Source organism: Agelaius tricolor, unplaced genomic scaffold, assembly GCF_023055355.1.
Source record: "Agelaius tricolor isolate 1412-34295 unplaced genomic scaffold, bAgeTri1.0.p SCAF_6, whole genome shotgun sequence".
Lineage (NCBI taxonomy): Eukaryota > Metazoa > Chordata > Aves > Passeriformes > Icteridae > Agelaius > Agelaius tricolor.
The window spans coordinates 55,389,864-55,412,197 of NW_027269266.1; the positions used below are offsets into that span (position 1 = coordinate 55,389,864).

The 22,334-nt window shown below is 38.3% G+C and overlaps 1 protein-coding gene across 9 annotated transcripts in view; it reads right to left on the minus strand.

The window, feature by feature from the left end:
- TNS3 (tensin 3) overlaps positions 1-22,334 on the minus strand; it is a 208,726-nt gene that overhangs the window by 87,947 nt on the left and 98,445 nt on the right. For 8 of the 9 annotated variants that reach the window (XR_011679613.1, XM_071429877.1, XM_071429876.1 and 5 more), the window contains 3 exons: positions 12,237-12,366; positions 11,224-11,289; positions 7,792-7,896 (listed from right to left, as the gene is read on the minus strand). Coding sequence is in view for 8 of the 9 variants with exons in the window: in XM_071429877.1 (XP_071285978.1) it covers positions 7,792-7,896; positions 11,224-11,289; positions 12,237-12,366 (301 nt within the window). In the remaining variant the exon portion in view is untranslated. The remainder of the gene's footprint in view (positions 1-7,791; positions 7,897-11,223; positions 11,290-12,236; positions 12,367-22,334) is intronic. The other variant, XM_071429873.1, reaches the window with a different exon arrangement.

Below are 22,334 nucleotides of genomic sequence, written 5' to 3' on the forward strand. Positions count from 1 at the left end.
AGCAACCAGATGGCTGGGATCAGCGCTGGGATCAGCACCAGGAGTGGCCCTGCGGCCGGCGCAGGGGGCGGCCTTGAGGCCAGGAGCGGCCACGTAGCTGGGGCTGCACGGCCGAAATCAGCACGACTGGGGCAACGTCGTGCAGCCGCAGCTGTCTTGACATGGCTCGCAATTAACTTTGTTTGCTTAGCTGCTTTTAGCCTAGCTATGCTGTGGACAGAAGGACAAAAGCAGTGGCAGCAGTTTTTCTTTTTCCAGTGCCCCACTCAAAGGAAAGTCACAAAGTGGCACCATCAGCCAGCATGGTTTGCGTAGTGCCAGCAGGGACCATGTGATCAGCAGCGAGAGACACAGCGCTTCCTTGATTGTGGAGCCTGGACAAGATTAACCTTTGAACACTTCAGAACTCTATAAAAACTGTTTCAATTTATAAAGCTTGAGAACAAAGAAACCTACAAATACCAATTCTCTCCCAAATCAGGAAAAGGAAAGGGTAAAGACATGTAAAGAAAACAACATGGGACACTGAGGTCAGTGAAGACGGAGTCAAATTCTAGATGAGAGGATATTGAGGAGATGCCTTAGTCTTGGACTGAAATTCTCTGGTAAGGCTATGGTGAAGATATAATTGATATATCAGACTTTATTTTTTCCCTGTAATTCATAGAATGCATTGGGGGGCTGTAGTGTTCTAACTACAGCTGTGAGCAGAAGCACCAGTGTTGAAATAAGCAGATGTTGCAGTAGCTGTAATCCAAAGAGAAGCTTGAACAGAGAGAGATGAGAGAGATCAGAAACTTTGCCCAAGGAATAAAACAAGAAAACTTCTGTTCCCAGAGATGAAGGAAGAGAACTTGTGTTTCTCTTCCTAAAACAGCTAATATACTAAATATACAGCTAACATACTAAAACAGCTCATCCTTAAAATAGTACCCCAATAAGCCGAAATGACCCATGGTGGTAGTTATGAGATAAAACTTCCAAACTGTGGGAGGGACTTCACGATTGCAGATTTCTGGGCGCCTGCTGATTTGCTGTGACTTTATTGCCACAAGAGAACTGTTTCATGTAGAGAAGTCTCCATAGCATGGTAAGAGAGACTCCTCTTCCTAAGAGAACTGAAAAAAGACTGTTTTAGAGGTGGTAAACTGACTGCAAGTCCCAGGTTTTGTCTCTTTACATTACAGTAAATGTAAAAGAAAGAAAAGAAGGTGTGGGAGGAAGAGAAGTGTTCTGAACAGAAGGTTTATCCTGATTTTCTTTTTTTTTTTAATTATTATTCTTATTTCTTAATATTTTTTTTTCTTTTACTTCTGTTAATAAAGTTTTTTAATAAAGTTTTGAGCCTGTTTTGCCCTCCTCCTAATCCTTATCTCACAGCAGAAGATGAGTAAATAATTCTAGTGAGTGCACTGGTGATTTGGCCAGCACTAGACCCACTACATTAATCGGTACATTGGCTGGGAAACTCAGATTGGCACACCAAAACCACTACACTTAATTGTAGTTTCTGCCCAGTTTTTGAATCGAAACTGCCACATAGTCACAGTCACATGTGTTACCTTCCTCCTAGTTTCTACTATCTGAATCTGCTGTGCTGAAGAGAGAGGTCTTTTGCACAATCTTACAAAAGTAGAACTGCAGAGAACATTTAAATGTCGCATAAACTACATTAACATCTATTAAACCACTCAAATTTCACCCTATGGTCTTTGAGTTTAGAAGCATAATGAAAGCTTTTGACAAAGGGCTGCTGAATAAATCCTTGGGATAACAACACTGCCTATTACTGAGACAAGACAGAAATAAATTGGAGGACATTAAAATGCAATTTTTTTCTTTTGAAAGCAAAAAATTGGCTCTGCAGTAGCTTGGAAGTATTAGACAAGTGCAACCTGTGCTTCAGATAAACTTGTGCACTGTTAAAAACATTGATGACAAGGGGTGTGGAGGCAAGGGTTCCCAGAAATGGAAATACAGGTAGTGAGAGGCAGGAGGCTCACAGAAAAAATTCACGGGCCTAGGGAACCCTGGTTCTCATCTCTCTTGTGTTCAAACATAAGATTTTCAATATTTAGGTAAGGTAGAACTATTCCTCTTTGGCCCTTTGCATTTTGGGGGAGATTCTCTTTTTATCTGAGCTAAGTTTAAACTAAGCAGAACTGGTAAATGGTACCTAAGAAAATCACTGTTTCGGGGCACTAAGTAAAATACACATAATTTCTCACTTCAGACATTGTCTTATCAACATACTTATATGTTTGAGTAAAAGGAAAAAACTATTTTTCAACAGAACTGGACAGGTGAAGTTCTGGAGTTCAGCTCAGCACTTAAGTGAACACTCCAGGCTTTCAATGAAGTGTTCAGTATATCTTATAGTCCTAAAAGAGACAAGAAAGTAACTTTGAATGAGCAAATCCTTTGAAAGTCTGGCCCCTGGCTGCACTTAACTGTTGGCTCCTATCTGACCTATGCAAAATACTATAATAATTTTATTTTTGGTAACCAAAAAAAAAACCCAACAAAATCAAACACAACCAAAAATCCCAAATCTCCAAAGCATAAGCTCAGAGAAAATACATTCCAGAACAATCTTAGTTTATCAAGCACAAATTTGAAAACATCTGTGTGAAATTATATTTACTCCCTAACATATTGAGGTAACAAAAAATTTAAGCCACAGTACTGTTAAAATGAATGCTGTATTAATGAGGAAGGCAAAAGAGAATTGCCTATTGCTGCACATTTAGAAATGAAACCTTGTAATCCCATGTTTCTATTCAATGTTTCTAACATACTAAAGAAACCATCTTACATTAATTTTTCTCTCTGTCAGCTTCATTATTAAGTAGACAAACTAATTTAAATTATATCTGTTAAAGAAAAGAACATACAAAACTTCAAGAAATAGAAGAATTAAGTTTTCTCAAAGAAAAATCAATTAAAAGCAGACACTCCACAATGCTTCAGATACTGTTTCAAGCCGGCAGCATTTTATAGTGTAAATTTGTCTATCTTCTATAGGCTCCTATTTTTACTGTCAAATAGAGGGGAATTGTTAGAGGACACATTTTTATCCCTACATTCAAGCAAATTTCTCTTCGTCTCAAAAGATACTGCATCCAACTCATGACTAAAAACTGAAATTAACATTTATTCACTAGGAATTTGTTCTTCAGCTTCACTCACCAGAAATGGCATCAAAGCTGCCATTTTCTTTGGTAGTCATCTGCATTCCTGTAAAGTGACAAAACCAAGCAGTTTTGCCTCAACTTTTGAGTTTTACATTATTGAAGGGGTCTTTGCAAGCGTTTAACAACATAAGAGGGCACCTCCCTACTGAATAGCTATTTACTTTGGGTTGAAAAGGACAAAAAATCTCAGTAAAAGTCAAACATCCTGTCTCATCACATGACATGGGTGCATACCAGAATGTTGGTTATTTATTGCCTCCATGGAAACATTTATTGAGTACATGGAGACACTTCTCAGATACTTTCCTTTATGAGAAGAAAAAAGCAGAAGCAAACCAGTTTATAAATATTTGGCAAATTTTGACTGACTGTTGTTGATTTCAGTTACAAAAGACTAGAAAATTTGGAAAGCAATACTCCTGAGACATAGGAATTTGGATTCACTCAGCCCTACCCTATTTGGATTAAAAACATCATTTTTATGCCAGAGCTGTTTCTGTTCTAATTGTCAAGCACCACCGAGCAAGCAAAGGTAGTTTGCTGGGAAACAAACAGCAAAGCTTTGTTGAGAAAGAAATTTAAGTATCTGCTTTGTAAAGACTAAATCAAAGTCCTTCATCTGTCATTTTAAGCAATTTTAACATGCACATGTGCTTCTCTTTCCATAGACTGTAGAGCTGGAAGACAAAAGAGTGCAGGGGGTTTTAGCAGTTGTTAAAATAAGTGAGATGTCTTAAAATGGAATACTGAACAAGAACCATGTGCATTTCTGTTGCCAATCCACTTAATTCAGTTGAACCAAAACAAATAATATTTTGGCCAACAATGAACTTTGGGTTTACTAGTTTTTTTTTATTAAAAAAATATTAAAATCCTGTATCTCAGGCAACTGAATGCCACACACAAAAATGGCATTTTCTCTCTAGAATAATTTTAGCGTGCTATCAGGATACTTAGAATAGACTTAAAGCAGTCAGACAGTGCAAAAGGAAGAGTAGCATTCATCTGTTCTTCCAATAATTCACCTTTTCTATCAAAATGAGTTTATGTTCTTTAGCAATATATATTATTTTAGTATCTTTTTATTTCAATATCTTTTTGAAATCTGATTTCATTTTCAGAACACTTGAGAGCCCAGGCTTTTACCAGGATCCACTGGCAGGTTTCATATAAATTGATGGTTCCTATTCAAAAAAGACTTGCATTTTCAGCAGGAGGGAAGTGTTTAAGAACAGTATCTCTTATGCACTATGCCAAGTAATAATCCTGGAAATTATCAATGAGAACTAAAAATAAATTTCTTAACAAAAGACAAATCAAACCTTTACCATTTACCTCAATTCCTCTGGTTTGGGAAGCTTTTTTCAATATTATTTGTCATTTCATATTTGAGAGAGATTTTGGAAGATACTACACGTGTGGCCACAGGTATCTTGCTATTTTGCAGCAAATGAACGACCTTTTTTAAATCCATACACATTTATTGTAGGGTAAGTGACACTTAAATGAAAAAAATAAGAGAGCTCAGAAAGATCAAAAGTCATTTCTGTCCCTTTTTATCACAAAAGTCTTTCCTGACTTCAAAAACATAGGAAAAGCAAGACTTCTACACAGCAGTGGGAAGATCTGATTCTTCTGGTTCCAAATACTACACTTAAATGCATACTTTTACATCAGTGCAACAGAAGTCTCTGTGCTAATGTCTTGCTCAAGGAGGAGGAAATCTGATATAAATTGAAAATTAAGAACTTAACAAAATTTTTCATCTATTATGGAGGACCACTTCCCAAGGGATCTGAAAAGAAACAGTATTTATAAGAAGAAATGCAAATAATTTATTTCTTTCCAATTGTCAAAATTCCATAAGAATATTAAGAATGAAGGATAAAGAAATAAATTCAGATAACAAACTGAATACAGCCTGGCTACATTGAACACCTATGTACACAATCTTATTAGCAAAGGATTCAAGATCATTTAAAAGGCAGTTGCTTATGTCCATAATACTGTATCATGCCAGTAAATCAAAAGCCTTTGGGTATATTTTTCTTTTATCATGTCTTCCTATCTTTTGTTCTTTTGGTAATAAAGCCAAATAGTCGTACCATTTCAAAAGAGATACTACTCTCTTATTCACTTCTAATTTCTATTTTAACATAGCAACTTGGAAATACGCATTCCATCCACATATACCTACAAAACAATTCGTGTTCACAAGGCTCTTCTGTAGCCTTCCTGATCACCTTGGTAAGGAATTTCATGGGCTCACATTTTGGAAATTAACAAAAAGGTGTATAACTGTAATATAAGAATCATCTGTCACACTAACATCTCATACTATTACCACTGAAATTCCTGTGGGAAAACAGGTACAAGTAAAACCATGAAGACCAGCTCCTACATAAGGCTATGGGTTTAACTTAATGTAAAATAGAACTGAAAATGTTGCTCTATATGACACTTCCCTGCACCTTAAACATATCACCACTGTTATGCACTTTCAAATGTGCCATGTATTGCACCTTTACATTTTCTAAAGTACAGAAGAGATTCTCTCTCAGACTTCAGGATTACAGCTAAAGGCCTCATATTCTAAGGTTTTTGACTTTGATCACATTCTGGATGTGAAATACGCCTCTCCTCTTAGTGGTCTCTCACCTTAGTGAAAACTAGGATGCAATACACATTTTTAACGCACAAGCATGATACTAAATATCTGCACAAACCCTAAAGAGAAGCTTGTCCTGGTGTTTATAAATCTTACACAGAAGATGACCTAACTGCACTATATTTACCCTAAGCAGCAGACTAAGCTCAAACTTGTGTTAAGTAAAGACCCCATCCTTAAGAGAAAAATATATCTGTTGCCTTGTATGTGTTCCTCATGATCTTTTGCCCAACCTATGCAGAGACATTGCTCTGCCTGCAATTCTGTAATTGAATATCATAAGGCAACAGTCTGCCTCATAAATATTTACTTGAGAAAAGAATAACTATATACATCTAATCTTGTGGTATATTTTCTAGCTTAAACTCAAGTGGGTTTTTTGCAGATGTACAATGAAATTCTTAATATCTATGCTATCATATCATATTTCTGGTCTATCTCAGGTAATTTAAAAAGTACCCTGCACAAAAATTAGATATAAAAATCTATTAAATAGCACATATGACTTCTGAACAGCAGGCAAACAAGCTAGTTGTACTTATAAATGGGGCCTGACCAACTCTTATCAAAGACATGAACAGCATACAGTTCTGTGTCTTCCAACAGAGCACTGCCTGCATGTTTATCTCTGCTTTCAACTTCCTGTATTGTTGTAGTTACCTACAATGCAATGCATGAGGATGGGAAGGTCAAACCCATCTAGCCAATCAATCTCAGCAATTAAAAAATATTTCACATCAATGCATTGCTTGTTGAGGGCTAGGTATATGCGAAGGAAGGGGGAAAGGATGGGAGAGGAAGGAAGAGAAAGTAATCATAAATTAAATTGAAACATCATGGGTAGGAATTACGACATCACCTCCAGTCAAGATTCAGTCTCTATGATGTTACTCCTAAAATACACTGCACAGTCTCATCCAACTCTGATGAACTCCCTATGGAGTGGTCTACCTGCTGCATAAAATGATTGTTCTCTTTCCACCCTCTCTATTCCTCCAGTTTTCTGCAGGTTGGAGTCTCCTGTGCATTAGGAAATACTCTTATTACAAGAGTGAGGCAGTGGTAGAAGGTCAAGCTCCCAGTAAGCTTCTGCCCTCACTGATGTGGTCATTAGATGGTCAATGCCAAATCCAGACTATAAAAATCAATTGAAACTGAACCTAGAGAGCAGCTACCTAAGTATCCTAGCTTCATGTGTCTCTCATTTAATAACAAGCAAGTTGTAAAAACAAGAACTTTGGCATCTATTCAATACTTTATCTCATGTTTTTACTTGTAAGAAGTCAGGCATGCATGTGCAGCCAAAGGTGTAACATTCTGAGTCCTTACATGAAAACTACATCCATTAAAAGCACAGCATTCACTCAAGCAAAACATCAGGAGAGCATTCACACTGGAGTCAGAATCTGAAGGCAGTACTGGAGGTTCTCATCTTTTGCCATCTGATTACAGAAAAAAAAAATTTAAAAAACTGTAAACAAGAACATTTACAAAGGAAGATATTAAAATAGGCACACCCTTTACTGTTTGTTTATTAACAGCCTGGTGCATGTTCTGAAATACTCCAGATAACATAGTAACCAAAAGCTACAAACTCACCATATAATTTTGTTGTTCTTAAAATTCTGTATTAGAATTCCAAATAGAAGTTTTTGAACAAAGAGAAGAAGTCTCTAGGCAAATTTACAAGTAACTTCTATCAATCAGTTATGTCTCAGTTCATTCTGTGGATTGACAGGAATCTCAACTACTACAGCTTTCTTTCCTAAATTAGAACCACTAATGCCAAATAGGGAAGGGTAGAAAGCTACTTCATGCATCAGTGAAGTGGCCTTAGCTTCAAGCAAATGAAGTCTCCTTTCTTCTTTCGAACACTCTGGAACTGTTGCAAAATGTTTTGCTCTGGTCTAATGTGACAAAATTACTCACCTTCCCCATCAGAGCTCATATTTTCATAGGAATCCCAGCGTATCACTGGGTCTGATGTATTGTAATCAACTATTACTCCATGATCATTATGAAGGTGTTCACATCCTAAAATGAGACGTGTTTGAAACCAAAAATTAGTCACATATGTAATTATATACACACACATATGTACGTATGTATGTAGCCTTCTGACAGACCTTTGCTCCCTGAATGGCAACTACCTATTCTAAAATGTAAGAAGCAGCAAATGGGGAAGGAAGGTTAAATAAAACAGTTTAAAAAGAAGAAAAGCTTAATTTATAATTTATCATTCAGAGAATTTTATCTTGAGCTTTTTGATTATGATGTAGGCTGATAACTTGGATCAGTCCCTAAACACAGCTAACAAAGATGATCCACCCAGCCCTAGAGGGTCAGACATGATAAAGAGCTTCTGAGAATGAAACCATGAGTATCTATAAGGAGATGGTTCTAAAGGAATAATAAAATTAGACTTTGTTACAGATTTCATTCTGATTCATATAGATTATCATTCTGATACCAGAGCAATTTATCACTAAGGATAAACAGGAAGAGCTGAAAACTGTGACTTCATGTCCCTTCCAGTTCCTCCAAGGTGGCAGCTCTGCAGAATCTGAGACTAGACATCTGGCTTTCAATGTGTTTTGCTGCATTTAAGTATGCTCTGCTGAACACACCTGGAATTTTCAGCAGTAACCCATGTTTTTGTGCCCTTAACAAGGCATTAAATAATGTTCAGGTTTTAAATGGATACAGTGAGGAATTTGGTCATAATGCAGTGATTCAAAAGCAAAGCACAGGCATCAAGAATTCATGACCATGAACTTGGCTTTGATACTGATACAAATCAAACAGACTGTCTTTTCTGTCTAGATTAGGGAACAAAGAAATCCTCAGTTATCAAAGCTTCGGTTGTGTCTACAAAGCAAGTCCTACTGTAAATTTTTCTAAAGCAATGGTATTATGCATATACTGTGACATTTAAAACAAAAATAGTTACAATTAGGACTAGAATGCTATGGTCCTGTACCTTTATATGCAGTCTGGAAAAAGCCATCTATAGAGAGTTTTTGTGATGACATTTGTAACAAGGCAGATTTAGAAACTTTATTATTAAATATTCAAGGATATTATATTCTTGGCAACTGCATTCTTTCTTAAAAGTAACACAGTCAGTTATGTTCTAGAACACTGTGTCCAGCTTCAAGCTACAGAATACAAGAATTATATTAACAAATTGAAGCAAATTCAGGGGAGCATGACCAGGGTGCTCAGGACTGGAAGACTCTCCATGTGAGGAAAAGCTGAAGGGTCAGGGCTTCTTCAGTCTGGAGATGAGATGGTCTTGAAAAAGAGCTGACAGCAGCCTCCTGAAGGCTGTAGAGGAGACAGCCAGTTTGGAGCAAGGCAGAAGGAAAAGAATATTTGAAAATTATTTGAATGATTTGAATCTAGATAAATTTAGAGTCAACATGAGAAAAAATAATTCCACTGTGAGGACAGTCAGACATTTAAATAGCCCACCCACTGAGGCTGTGATGTCTCAGTCCTTGAAGATTTTCTTTATTTGACTGGACAAAGCTCTAGGGAAACTGGTCTGATCTTACAAATGAGCCTTGTTTCAGCAGAAGGATGGACCAGAGATACCCTGTAGTTATTCTATAATTCTGTAATATTTTCAGATGTGGAAAACTCATTTTGCAGAAATGGTAAGTAAGAATTTCAAGATGTCACCAAAAACCAGGAAATAAACTCTCCAACCAATTCAAAGGTTAGAAAGCCAACATAACTAGCAGTGTTGGCTGCTTGGGGATTTCTCCTCAAAGCAGGTACTCCCAGTAACCTAACAGACCACATTATATTCCTGAAACAAATACATACTCATCACATTTCCTGAATACATGCATATATGCTAACTATTTCTGTGGACTTATTTGGATATGGTTCCAGATTTTCTGATTAATCTCTTCTCTTTGAGAATATTTGTAATGTGGTGATGTCATAATGTCCTTCTCTTATCATTCTTTGTTCTGAGATAGATGATCCTTGTTCTCAAAACTAAGTTCTCTACTAGTACATATTAATCACTAATATAAGTAAATAAGGATGCATTAGCTGGCACAAGCTGGCACAGATGTAGAGAATTAACACAAGGTCACATTTATCTCTGGTATTTATATTAAGCACTGTATGGTGCAAAACTAAGCATTAACCATTATACAGGGATCATATACTATTGTGCTAGAGTTAAAGAATTTTTCAACGTCTTCCCAGACCGCTGCATAGACTTCTTCTTAAAAAAATATAACTTGTTGAGTAACAAAGATGAGCTGCTCTTCCTAGCTAGTTAATTCCTCAGACAGCAACTGAATTCAAATATCCAATTACCTAGAACCTTACTTTTCAACAGCTTGAAGCCTACTAAAAAATCCACACCTCTCATTTGTCATCTAAGGAAGGCAAACTTGAAAAAAATTTTGGTCCTTTTTTAGACATGTTAACTGGCCTATCTTCAAACATCTACTATCCAGAAACATTTAGAACAAGCTAGACAAATTCATTTATAAAACTGGTTTTCTTTTATGGCCTTCAAACTGGTTAAGTGAGGTTTTTGTGTTCAGTTGGACAGAATCAAACTTCTTAGTGGCTATGGCCATAATTTTCTAGATTATCAAACTCATGTGGGAAAAAAAGGAGGAAAAGATACAATTCACAGGACAGTGAAGACACTGAATGGGAATGTGTGTAAGCGAGACAGTTAAGAGTATTTGGTTTTCCATCAGTCTTAGGCAGAATCCATTCTTTTTGGGACAACATAAAATTATTAAGAACACATTCATTAACAGAATTAAGCTGCAATGATCTACATAATCTTAAATTCTTACTGCAAGTAAGAATTATCACATAATCTTAAACATATTAGAATAGAATTTTGGAAGCATGCAGAATATCTTACAAGCCAACTTCAAAGCAGAAGCATTTCCAAGAAAACTACAGCTGTATCTCTTTATACTAAACTGAAGACAGTCCAAACTTCAATACTGCAAACATAATCAATTATGACAACATCCAAAAGAGGTTATGGAATAGGCCACTGCTGTCACTTATGCTGAGCCAAACCACCTACTATCTATGTTTTACACAGATACATTAAAGTTTTCTACTAGTTGTAGCAAGTGTTCTGGTATAGCTTTAAAACAAAATCTGGTGACTTCTATGCTCATATAAATGCAGAGTCTTTATTAACTTTTCCAAATTTAAACCAATAACTAATATATTTTAATGAAAGAGTAAAATTTCAGATTTTTTACAAGACAAATTGAAGAAAAGAGGAAAAAAAATTTTTTTTTAATGTGTATTTCAATATGATTTATTTTCAAATTAAGCATATTTTTGGTTCTCTATGCTCACCTTGAATTTTCTCTGGAGTTCCCGAAAACACTAATTCCACCTTGCTGTAGTCCGGGAAACGGTCATCTGAGAAGAAAGGACAGGAATTCAGCAAGATGTTTCCCAGGAGAGCAGTTTCAGTGCACTCAGAAATCAGGATTCTCTACAGCTATCTCATGTACCCTCGTCACTCTTCCCTTCCCACTTGCAGCTTAGTGATCTGGTTTTAAAAGCCATATTTTTTGTGCCACACATTCTCCAGAAAAGACCACATAAATCCCAGCTGGAATTTTGCTTGCTTTCTAGATCAGTCAAAAGCAGAAGAGATGTACATCCTAACCCTCTCTCTAGACAGTAGATGGATGTGACTTATAAAGAAAACATACCCAGGAAAATTAAAATTGTTCCCCATATTGCTTAAACCACAATACTTGACCACAAAAGTTTTGGTATCCTTATGCTGCATGCTGCAGGAAAATATGCTTCATTTTAGTTTGCTAGTAACATGGGCTTAGGAAGTTCCAATCCTGCATATAAACACAAAAAAACTGACAATATGATTTGGAAAATATGAGGACTAGTGTGACACATTTTCAAGTGTGTCTGAAAACTGTGTCCATTCTTTGATATTCTGAAGCATATTAAACGACTCAGACTATGTCACAAACACATTATCAGACTTTATGACTGTTTTCACTAGCCAGAAAAGAGAATAATTTAGCTCATCTTATTTCCTTCAATGGTAACAAAGAGAGTCACCATTTAAATGAGGGAGAAGGTGATAAGGACTGTGTAGGAGTATCTGAATTATTCTGATAATTAACTTGCTTGAAGAGCTTTTCCTGTCATAAGAGTTTTACTGGTATTACACACCACAATTTAACTAACTCAAAGCAGTCTCCCTTTCCCCAAAAATAAGTTAGGGGGAAAAAAAAAAGAATCCTTTTGAGAATGGGTGCTGAAGAAGATCATCACATGCATATGCTTGCACACCCGCACATATACACATCCAACCAACCACAGAAGACAAGTACCTTTGTTGGCATTATCCAAATCTTCTTTGCCAAACACCAAGCCATGTCCTTGAATAGCTCCAGTGTGAAACTGAAGGCGAAAAATCACATCACGAGTAGCTGACCTATATTTTTTGTGGTAACACTTTATCTAGAAAAACAGAGCAACATTTTATCTCAGATAATATTTTCTTACAATTCTGAACAAATGTGTATATATTAGTTGCTAATTAAAGCAGCCACAACACAATTTATTGTAGACACCTCTGATATTGAAACAAGCAGGGTATGTGTTATTCAATCCTTTAAGATTACACAGGTCCAAGGCAGGATACTTCTAGATATGTAAAAAATAATAATCACTATTTTCATCGTTATCAGTCACCCATCAGTAGGTTATGAGCCAGAATCACAAAATCTGTTATATTGCACACAGTATGTGTACAATATTGAAATGCTGACCTGTATATAGACCTCTTCCCTACCAAATTAATGAATTTCAGCACACTCTTTTCAAAATAACTGAAGAATATGAGGACTTTTTCAAAGCAAGCCTGCAAGCTGATTATATCTATTTTAGGATTTGTAAAAAACTTGCTCTAATGTTAGGATCTTATTTTAAGTTACTGCAGGAAGTTGATAGTAGTTTTCACACCTTGGCTTGAACAAGAACTCTACAAAAACATCTAGTATGAATTTCAGTAGCTAAAAGTGAACACCATACCCATTCTCTAACACCAGCTTCCCTTAGACACAACCTATGGATATTTTACCTACTAATTCTCTGACTCTACTGTCACACAAAGGCACTCAGCATTCTTACAGGAATATGTAAAAATTTTGGCAACCTTAGTCACAGGACTGAAAATTTTGTTATACTATCCTGATTATATCAGGATTTTACGATAAAGCAGATATTACTGAAATGCATTAAAAAGAAAACAAATATCACTTTTATTAAAGTCAGAATAAGAAAAGCATCCTAGATAGAAAATGCTAAACAATTGAAGAGAATAGAGTTACTCAAATTAAATAATGCAAGAAAAATGTAAGAGCTTATGAAGGATGCTTCTGAAAGCTGAGGTTAAAATATAGTGATGAAATTCTTCTCACTACAGAATTAAAAATCTAACAAGATGTTACTATCTAGCCTTCATTATAGTAACCTCATGATATCCTAAATTCCAGAAGTTAATCAGCACTCACCATATACCTGGCACACAGGACAAATTCTGAAATAGTTCAGCCCATATACCAGAAATGTTTTTTTGTCAAGTATTCTGTATGCAAATCACATATTCCTAAACCATTATAAGGGCTGGGTGATTCTCTATGCATGTAATCTCTATTTAATCGGAAAGCAAGGAGGTTGGTTGTTTGTTTTAAGAGAATCCCCTACAGTATATTGGCAATACCAGGTAAAATAGTATTTGCTTCTTTCTTTAGACAGTGCTCTACATGCACTAATTATGCACACCCCTGTTAAAGGGATCTACTTCCTTTCAGTCCAACACAACTACCAGCATGACTTGACTACTTTAATTACCAAAAGGTAAGGTATGAATAAAGTTTGACTGCTTGAGTCAATAAACAAGTGCTCAATCTCCAGCATGCCAAGCAACTCTGTAAAGACAAAACACCATCATAAAGGATGAAAAAGGCAAGTTTGCCTAGAAGTGAAAAATGGACAGAAACAGAATTAAGAGAGCCCTGATGAGAGATATTAGAACTAACCTGTTGGAATTTTTTTTTTAAATCATCTAGAGATGAGGCAACTGAGAGGCGTTTTAAAAACTTTATTTTATTTTCAGTCTGCTGAGAAGGTTGAGACAATACAGATGTTATAATTCATGCCATCACAATCAGAAGCCTACTATTTCTTAATTACAATACACTATAAGTGTTTCTTGGCCTATCAGCTTTTTGCCACACTATGATGTAGATGCTTTAAAGCGAATCATCTAAAACTACCCCTCGAGGGTCTCTACAAATCTATATCCCACATTAACCCGCTCCAAAATGTAGAATTAGTATCAAAGTAACTGTGATAACTCCATGTAATTGTATTATGTGAGCAAAAATACTTGAAAAGAGCATCTTTAAGTTTATATACATTCATACATAATTTAAATTTTGGCTTTGCACAGTTGTTGGATTTATTCAAAATGTACTGTCTTCTACATAATCTCATTTATAAAAATACTGAATGACAGAGGGAGTTCCTCCTTCTTTCTACTTTCTAATCCAAAGTACCAGCCTTAGATTTAACCGAGATTATCTTAAAATTAAATAATTTAAAGTTTTAACTAAATTAAGTTTAAATTAACTTAATTTTTGTCCTAACGAACTTACCTACAGAGAATTGTAATTTTTAATGAAAATCTGTTCTCTCTTACAATCAGTAATATTTTACCTCTATATCCATAGACTAAAAACATCTTTTAGTGCTCAGTATGCATAATAAACTTTCAATGAAGTCTAAGCATAACTTCGAATTCTGACTTCACTACCTTTTGATGCCATAATCAAGAATTAATGCAAGGCAGTGTAATGTGCTGGAAAATTCCTATATGCATTTGCAGATGTCAGTGCAGCTTTTCAACAGCTGCATCTGTTCTGTATCACCACATGCAATCCACATGATGTTAACAAATTCCCTAAATCTAAGGCAAGAAAGGATATTTACCTTTTTAAAACAAACAAACAAACAAACATGCATTTCAAACAGTTAAACCTTTTAGGAATTGGAGGTGGAGCATCTTACAGATCATTATTTTTGTCTGATACCACTGAAGATTTTGCTTAGACAGAATAAAAAAAATATTCAAAACTAAAGTTTTTGTTTAGGAAATACTGAAGTGCTGAAAAAGACACTGCTTTGCTCAGAATTATCTCAAATAATAGCATGAGATTATGGAAGATTGTCTCTTTTAAAATGATGCATTACTGAAAAGCTACATGCTCTTTTTCCATTCTAAAATCTCATTTGAGAGATACTGAGTTTATCTCAGACTGATTTCTGTTGTGATCTATTCCATTTCCTTAGGCACCAACAGTCCTTCAAAAACTAACGAAATGTCCTTAATTTGAAACTGTCTCAAACTTTCAAAGTATGCCAATTTATAATAGTATATTTAAAAATTGTTTCTCCCTTTTTCAGTGAAAGAACAAAAGAACAATATACAGAATTGAATAGGGAGGGGTGAAAAATAATCTGCTACCAAATCTGGAACTGTTGTGGTTTAGGAATGGTATTCCCTAATTCAATGTTCCCACTGAAACATTTCAAACCACACACCATTTGATCACACCCTCTCCAATTCTCCCCAGCAGCAAGCTGAAGAGAATTGGAGGCACGAAAGATAAGATGACAGACTGAGATAATAACAATTTATTGAAAACAGCAGTGAAATAAGACAATGAAAAGTAACAGTAACAATACTAATAACAGAGTGTACAAAAAAAACCCACAACAACCACAAATGAATGAGTCATATACAATTGCTCAAACCTTCCCCCCACAGAATCCCCAACAGTGCCCAACTGCTCCTTCCACCATGCAATCCAAACCAGAAGGAAGCCCTTCCGCATCCCAGGTATAGAATAATAACCTCTGTGTCCTAGCCAAGCCCCTTCTGGCTATTGTAAAAATTAAACCTGTCCTGAACAGGACCAGGACATTATCCACCCCTTATTCTATGCCATCTACGTCATGCCCAAAACCCATGCCTTCCATCTACACACACACACACACACACACACACACACACACACACACACACATATATATATATGTACACACACATATATATGTACACACACACATATATATATGTACATACACACACACACAAGCACAGGTATCATTTCCATAGCCACTGGCCTAATCCTTTCAAGTTGTCTGCTGAGTTCATTCAGTTCATGACTATCACTTCCATCTGTCCTAGGTGTCTTCTAAGGCAGAAGGGCTGGTGTGCTGTTGGGTGGTTGCAAGCTGCAACAGGAGTTCATGACTGGTGTATCTGGAGCAGTCCATTCTCACTGTTTGTTCTCACTGTTTATACTGGCAGTGTCATTCAGCAACCAACATTATACAATTTAATATTACTGTTTTCACCCAAAAATCAAGTCCACTTGAAGTACACACTACATTTCCCCTGTACCTCTCCATTACACGCCAAGTGCATCCAGGTCCCTGAGTAAAAACAATCCCATGGATGGGTTTGCCTTTGCTTGAAGCAGAACTTATTCAAACTGTCTTGCCTAACATATTCCTCATGCACCACAGGGTCTTTTTTCCCTTCTGCAGTATGTGGAGGTTTTGATTGGGCAGGGCCAGCTCAATTGGTAGAGTTCTTGTGTTAACTTAGCAGGTGGCCTCTGCTACATCCCAATGTTTGAAGGTCCCACCATCCATTGTTTTCAATATGGTTTTAACAGTCCATTGTAATGTTCAGTTTTCCCAGAGGCTGGTGCATGATAAAGAGTATGATACACCCACTCCATACCATGCTGTCTGGTCCAGGTGTCTATGAGGCAATTTTTGAAATCAGTTCCCTTGTCCAACTCACTTCTTTCTGGGGTGGCATGTCTCCACAGGACTTGCTTTTCAAAGCCCAAGATGGTGCTGCTGGCAGTGGCGTGAGGCACAAGGTACATCTCCAGTGGTTGCTTCCAGCATCATAAGAAGGTAATGCTTGCCTTGGTGGGTTTGCCTGAGTGTGATGCAATCAATCTGCCAGACCTCCTCATATTTATATTTTGACCATTGTCCCCCATACCACAGGGGCTTTATCTGCTTGTCCTGCTTGATTGCAGCACATTTCACTTTTATGGATAACCTGAGAGATAGAGCCCATGGTTAAATCCACCCCTCAATCACAAGCCCATCTGTATGTTGCATCTCTTCCCTCATAATCTGAGGTGTCATTGGCCCACCAAGCCATAAATAATTCACCCTTATGTTCCCAGTCCAGATCCACCTGAGACACTTTAATCTTGGCAGCTTGATCCACTTGCTGTTGCAACCTTCTTCAGTAGCCTAACTCTTCAGTATGTGTGCATCTCCATGACATACTTTTGCAGCCAACTTCTCTATCCAGGCAGCAACGTCTTGATATCATTCAACAACCCAGATAGGTTTACCTCTGTGCTACCAATTAATCTTTTTCCACCGATACAGATACTCCCACAGAACACCTGTCACCGTCCATGAGTCAGTGTACACCATCCATGGTAGAGTGCTGGCCATTTCTCTCATTCAGTAATATCTAAAGGCAACTGGATGCCCTTCAGCTCTGTGACCTGACTTGATCCACCTTGTCCCTCAACAGCTTCTGCAACTTGTTGCATAGGACTCCATACAGCAGCTTTCTGTTTTCAATGTATCCCTACAATATGGCAGGAACTGTTGGTAAAGAGAGCATATTGCTTTCATTTTCTGGGGCTGATTACATAGTGAGACCTCCTCAGCATGTCACCTTCTTCTCCTGCTTCTCTGATGTTAGTACAAAATTTTTGCCTACAGGCTAGTTTGTGATGACTTCCAAGATCCCTGGGCAATTGGGGTTTCCTATTCAAGCTAGCCATGTGATCAGCATGACTCACTCCATGAAGCATCAGTGGCATGTGTGAAATATCGTTTGAACATTCAACCCAGCACTGGCAGTTGAGGCTCCAGGAGGAGCTGTGCTTTGATGTCAATCATTCTGAAGCACCTCAAACCCCTTCATAAGCTGCCAGGATCTCTTTTTCAGTAGGGGTGTAGCAGGCCTTGGATTCCTGACTCTGGAACCCTAGGGCTTGTCCTCAGGTCTCCCTGGATATCTTTTGCCAGACACTTGAGGAAAGACCATTTTCCCCCCAGCTGTGGTATAGAGCACACTTTTCACATGTTATCCTGTCTTGAATGGCCCAAGGGCTACTGCATGAGCAGTCTTTTGTTTGATTTGTTCAAAAGCTTGTTGTTGTTCAGGACCACACTTAAAACCATTCTTCTTAAAATCATTCTTCTTCACTTGATAGAGAGGTCTTACAATCTAACTAAAATCTGAAAAATACATCCTCCAAAAACCTCTATCAGCTAGGAAAGCCTGTGCTTTCTTCTTGCTGGTTGATGGGGACATAGCTGCTTTTTTTTTTTTTTTTTGCCTACATCCATTGGAACCTGACAACACTCATCTTGCCATTTTACTCCTAAAATCTGAATTTCCTGGGCAGGTCCATTGACCTTACTCTGCTGTATGGCACAGCCAGCCTTCAGGAGAACCTGGCTTATCTTCTTCCCTTTCTCAAAAACTTCCTCTGCTGTGTAACCCCACAGAATGATGTCATTAATGTGTTGCAAGTATTCTGGAGCTTTGCCCTTTTTCACTTCTGTCTGGATCAGTACATGGCAAATAGTGGGGTTATTTCAAGTCCCGGAGCAGTCCATTTCAGGTGTACTAGACACCCCTCCATGTACACCGTTGCCTGCACTTTTCTGCTAACGGAATGGAGAAAAATGCATTAGCAATGTGAAAAGTGACACCATTTTGCTGCCTTGGACTGCAGTTCATAGATAAGTTCCAGCATGCCCAGCACAGCAGCACTCAGAAGTGGTGTCCACTCTCCAATGGACTTATGCACTGGTCATACAGGACTAATAAAGGGTGAGCAAGTCTCGCTGACCACTCCCTGGCTCTCTGGAGGACGAATCACTTCATTCATGAGGAATCATTGCGGCAGCCACTCTCTGGTCACAGAGAGCGACAGGCACAACTTTCCCAGGCATTGTCCTGGGGAAGGCTGTGAGAAGATCAGAGAAAAGAATGATAAACAATTCTTATCTTCACTTGCTGCACCATTTTTGCAAATCTTGCACAGATTTGTTTACCAAAGGGTAACTTCTTAATTGGCCAATGGTGATGGCATTTGGATACAAGGACCAATAGGGTCCACTTGTATCCAACTGTCTGTAAGGGATATGTTCTTCTTAATAAGTATAGTATAATAAAGCAGCCTTCTGGAATCATGGAGTCAATGTTAATTATTACCCGACCAGGGCCGCCATGCTACGACAAAACATGGTGTCACTGTTTGTTGCGCTACTGTCAAGGGTACATTGTTGTGGCAGTGACTGTTACCTATTGTTTCTCAACCCTCAGAAGTCCCACAGCAGAAGGGTCCTCTGAGAGACCAGGCAAGGTGTTCAGCTGTCCAATTTCCTCTGTCTCCACAGCAGCTGGGGAGACACCAAAAGCCCAATGATGCCCTTTTGGGTCCTCAAAATACCCTCTCCTAAGGTAATCTATGCTAATGATGCACAGAGTTTCTGGACCAGTCACAGCTGGGTGTTTTTCCATTCATTCCCAGTCAGGTTCACTACAGCTTCCATTACAGTCACCTGTCACCCCGGAAACAGCAAAAGATTCTGCCCCTACATATCTCAACAGCATCAGGGTACATTGTATGCTGGTGTCAGCTAAAACCTCACACTCATGTGGGTTTGATGTTCCAGGCCATGGGATCCATGAAGTCAAATAAATCAGACTGTCCCTTTCCCACACCTGGCTGAAGGTAGGGCCCCTCCTGTAACAGTACTTGTTACTTATTTCTTGTAAGCATAGAGATCCCTTCAAGAGTATTGGAAGTAGCATCAGCCCTCCTATTCTCTCTGAGGTCTTACTCACTGGAAACTGGAGCAGGATTTATCCTTGAAGAATTTCCTGCAGTAGTTGTGCTTCCTCTCAATTCACACACCAGTGCTGCTAGGACAGAGGTGGGTTTTCCATGCCACCTCCATATATCCTCTCCATTGTTATGTAGTAAAACCACAGGTTACTTTGTAGTGTGTACCCTCTCTCTTGAGCAGGACAACACTTCTTGCTAATAACAGAGACTGGTCTGTACTGGCAGGGCATGGGACATTTCTTTAAATTGCTGATAGTCCTCTCTGAATTGCAGGAAGTCCTGGGACAGTCTTTCCATGGACAAGATGCAGGCCCATAGGGAGGAAGGTCTTTGTTCACTTTCTTTCCATGATATCACTGTCAATGAGTTCATATACAGCAATGGTGCACTTCCTAGGAACTTCCACCACATGCGATGTTTGTGTACACTGGACTTCATCTGGATTTATAGGGAATTGCTCATTATTTGAATCCTTATAAAGTACCTCCAGCACAGCTAATTCTCGCAAGTACTGGATACTTTTTTCCATGGTTTTCCACTTGTCTCACTGCACTAATAGATCACCCTTGTTAAGATATAAGACACTCCCTCTACTTGACAGCAGTCACCTCCTGACGTTGAGATGCTGTCCTCTTCCCAATCCAAATGTACACATTCCAGGACACAAATTCCAGTTGCTTGGCTTCACTACCATCTGGTTTCATATCATGGGCCACAATATCCCAGTATTAGACCAGCCACGTCATCAGGGGCTACCCAGCTGGTGGCTGAAATCTTTACTCATATCTCATAGCTCACCCAGGGACAGATATCAGGTGATTGCCTTGCTTCTTCCTCTTGTGGAGTGCCCTACTGCCTCTTCATCCCTCATTATGCCAATTGATTCAGTCTTGGATTTCTTCTTCTGTATAGGAGCAACTGCTACCAGCACATGTTGTTCCCCTGGTTCAGCTGCAGTTTGAGTGGCCACAGTGCCTGTTGATATGCTTTCCTCCCTTCCCACCGATGGTGCTGTCTGGTAATGAGAAATGTCCAATAAACAGATGCCAGAGCCCAGCACATTGCATAACTTCATTTCTCTCTGGAACTGCCACAGCATTTCTTCTTTTGCATATTTTATCACTTCAACATAGTCTTGTAGTTGTTCAGGGGTGAACTTACAAACCATTGGAGCAGAATAGTCCTTCAGAAGCTGGCCCATTTTCTCCTACCTTCCATACCACTCATGATGACCCACCCTCAGGGCAGATCTCTGAAAGACCCTCCAAAAAATATCTCCTGTAACTAACATGGTGTGGACCAGACTAAGGAGACCTGGCAGACCAAGCCACAAGAACAAGCTTTCCTTAATATCCAAGGGGAATTCAAAATTTTCAAAAACTGTTGTAAGAGGTCTGAAAGAGAAAAAGGAGATGAAAAGCTGGGGAAAATCATTCTTCCCTGTTCCCCCCACAAACAGGATATGATTATTAATGGACTCCCAAAGGTAGTGCTGGAGGTAAGGGCAGGAGAGCAGTCAATACACATCCAAATGACCCTCACTGTCCTTGATGTTACCACATCATAAGCTTGTATCACATAGTACACCAACAAAACAATCCTGATCCCTCTCCCTGTTCTGAAAAATATCATAAGGTATGGAAATATATAGTTAGATACCACACTACATGGACAAATTAAGCAACATTGTGACCAGTGGCTCTGGACCTAATGCAACAAAATGCTTAGATGAAATTTGTTTCAAACCCACTCTGAGCAGACCTGTTGCTATCCTAACCTTTCATGCCTCACACTGGGTGCCAAATAAGACTACCATGGTTCAGAAATGGTGTTTTCCAATTAGTCTTCCCACTGAAACACTCCAAACCACACACACTGCTCAAGACTACCCCTCCCCCTCTCCCCCACAGCAGGTTGGAGAATTGGATGCACAAACAGTAACAGCAACAATACAAATGACAGAGAGTACAAGTAAACAAAACCTAGACAATTCACACATGATTGCTCACAGACCTCTCCCATTCTTCCTCCCCCTACCTCCCAGAAACCCCAGCAAAACCTAAGCACTCCCTCCATCACGATACCTGACCAGGAAGGAAGCCCTCCCCCTGTCCCTGAAAAATAACATGAGGTCATACAAAATAACCTTTGGGTCCAAACCATGCCCTGTCTGGCTACTGCAAAATTTAACCCTATGCTGGCCAGATCTCGGACATTATCTATCCCATATTTGGTATAGCACTTTTTTGAGTGCAGAACAATTTAGAGTTACTTAGGCATTTTCTTTATAGCAGATAGTTTTACAGTTGTGCACACTGCCTGCCAAATTAGAGGGCAAAATATTTTAATGCCAAATTACAAATACTCCCCACAGTTATTTTTATAAAGAAAAGAGTAATACCGGCCTTACTGGACTTGGTGATGCTATAAAATGAGAATGCTGAGAAG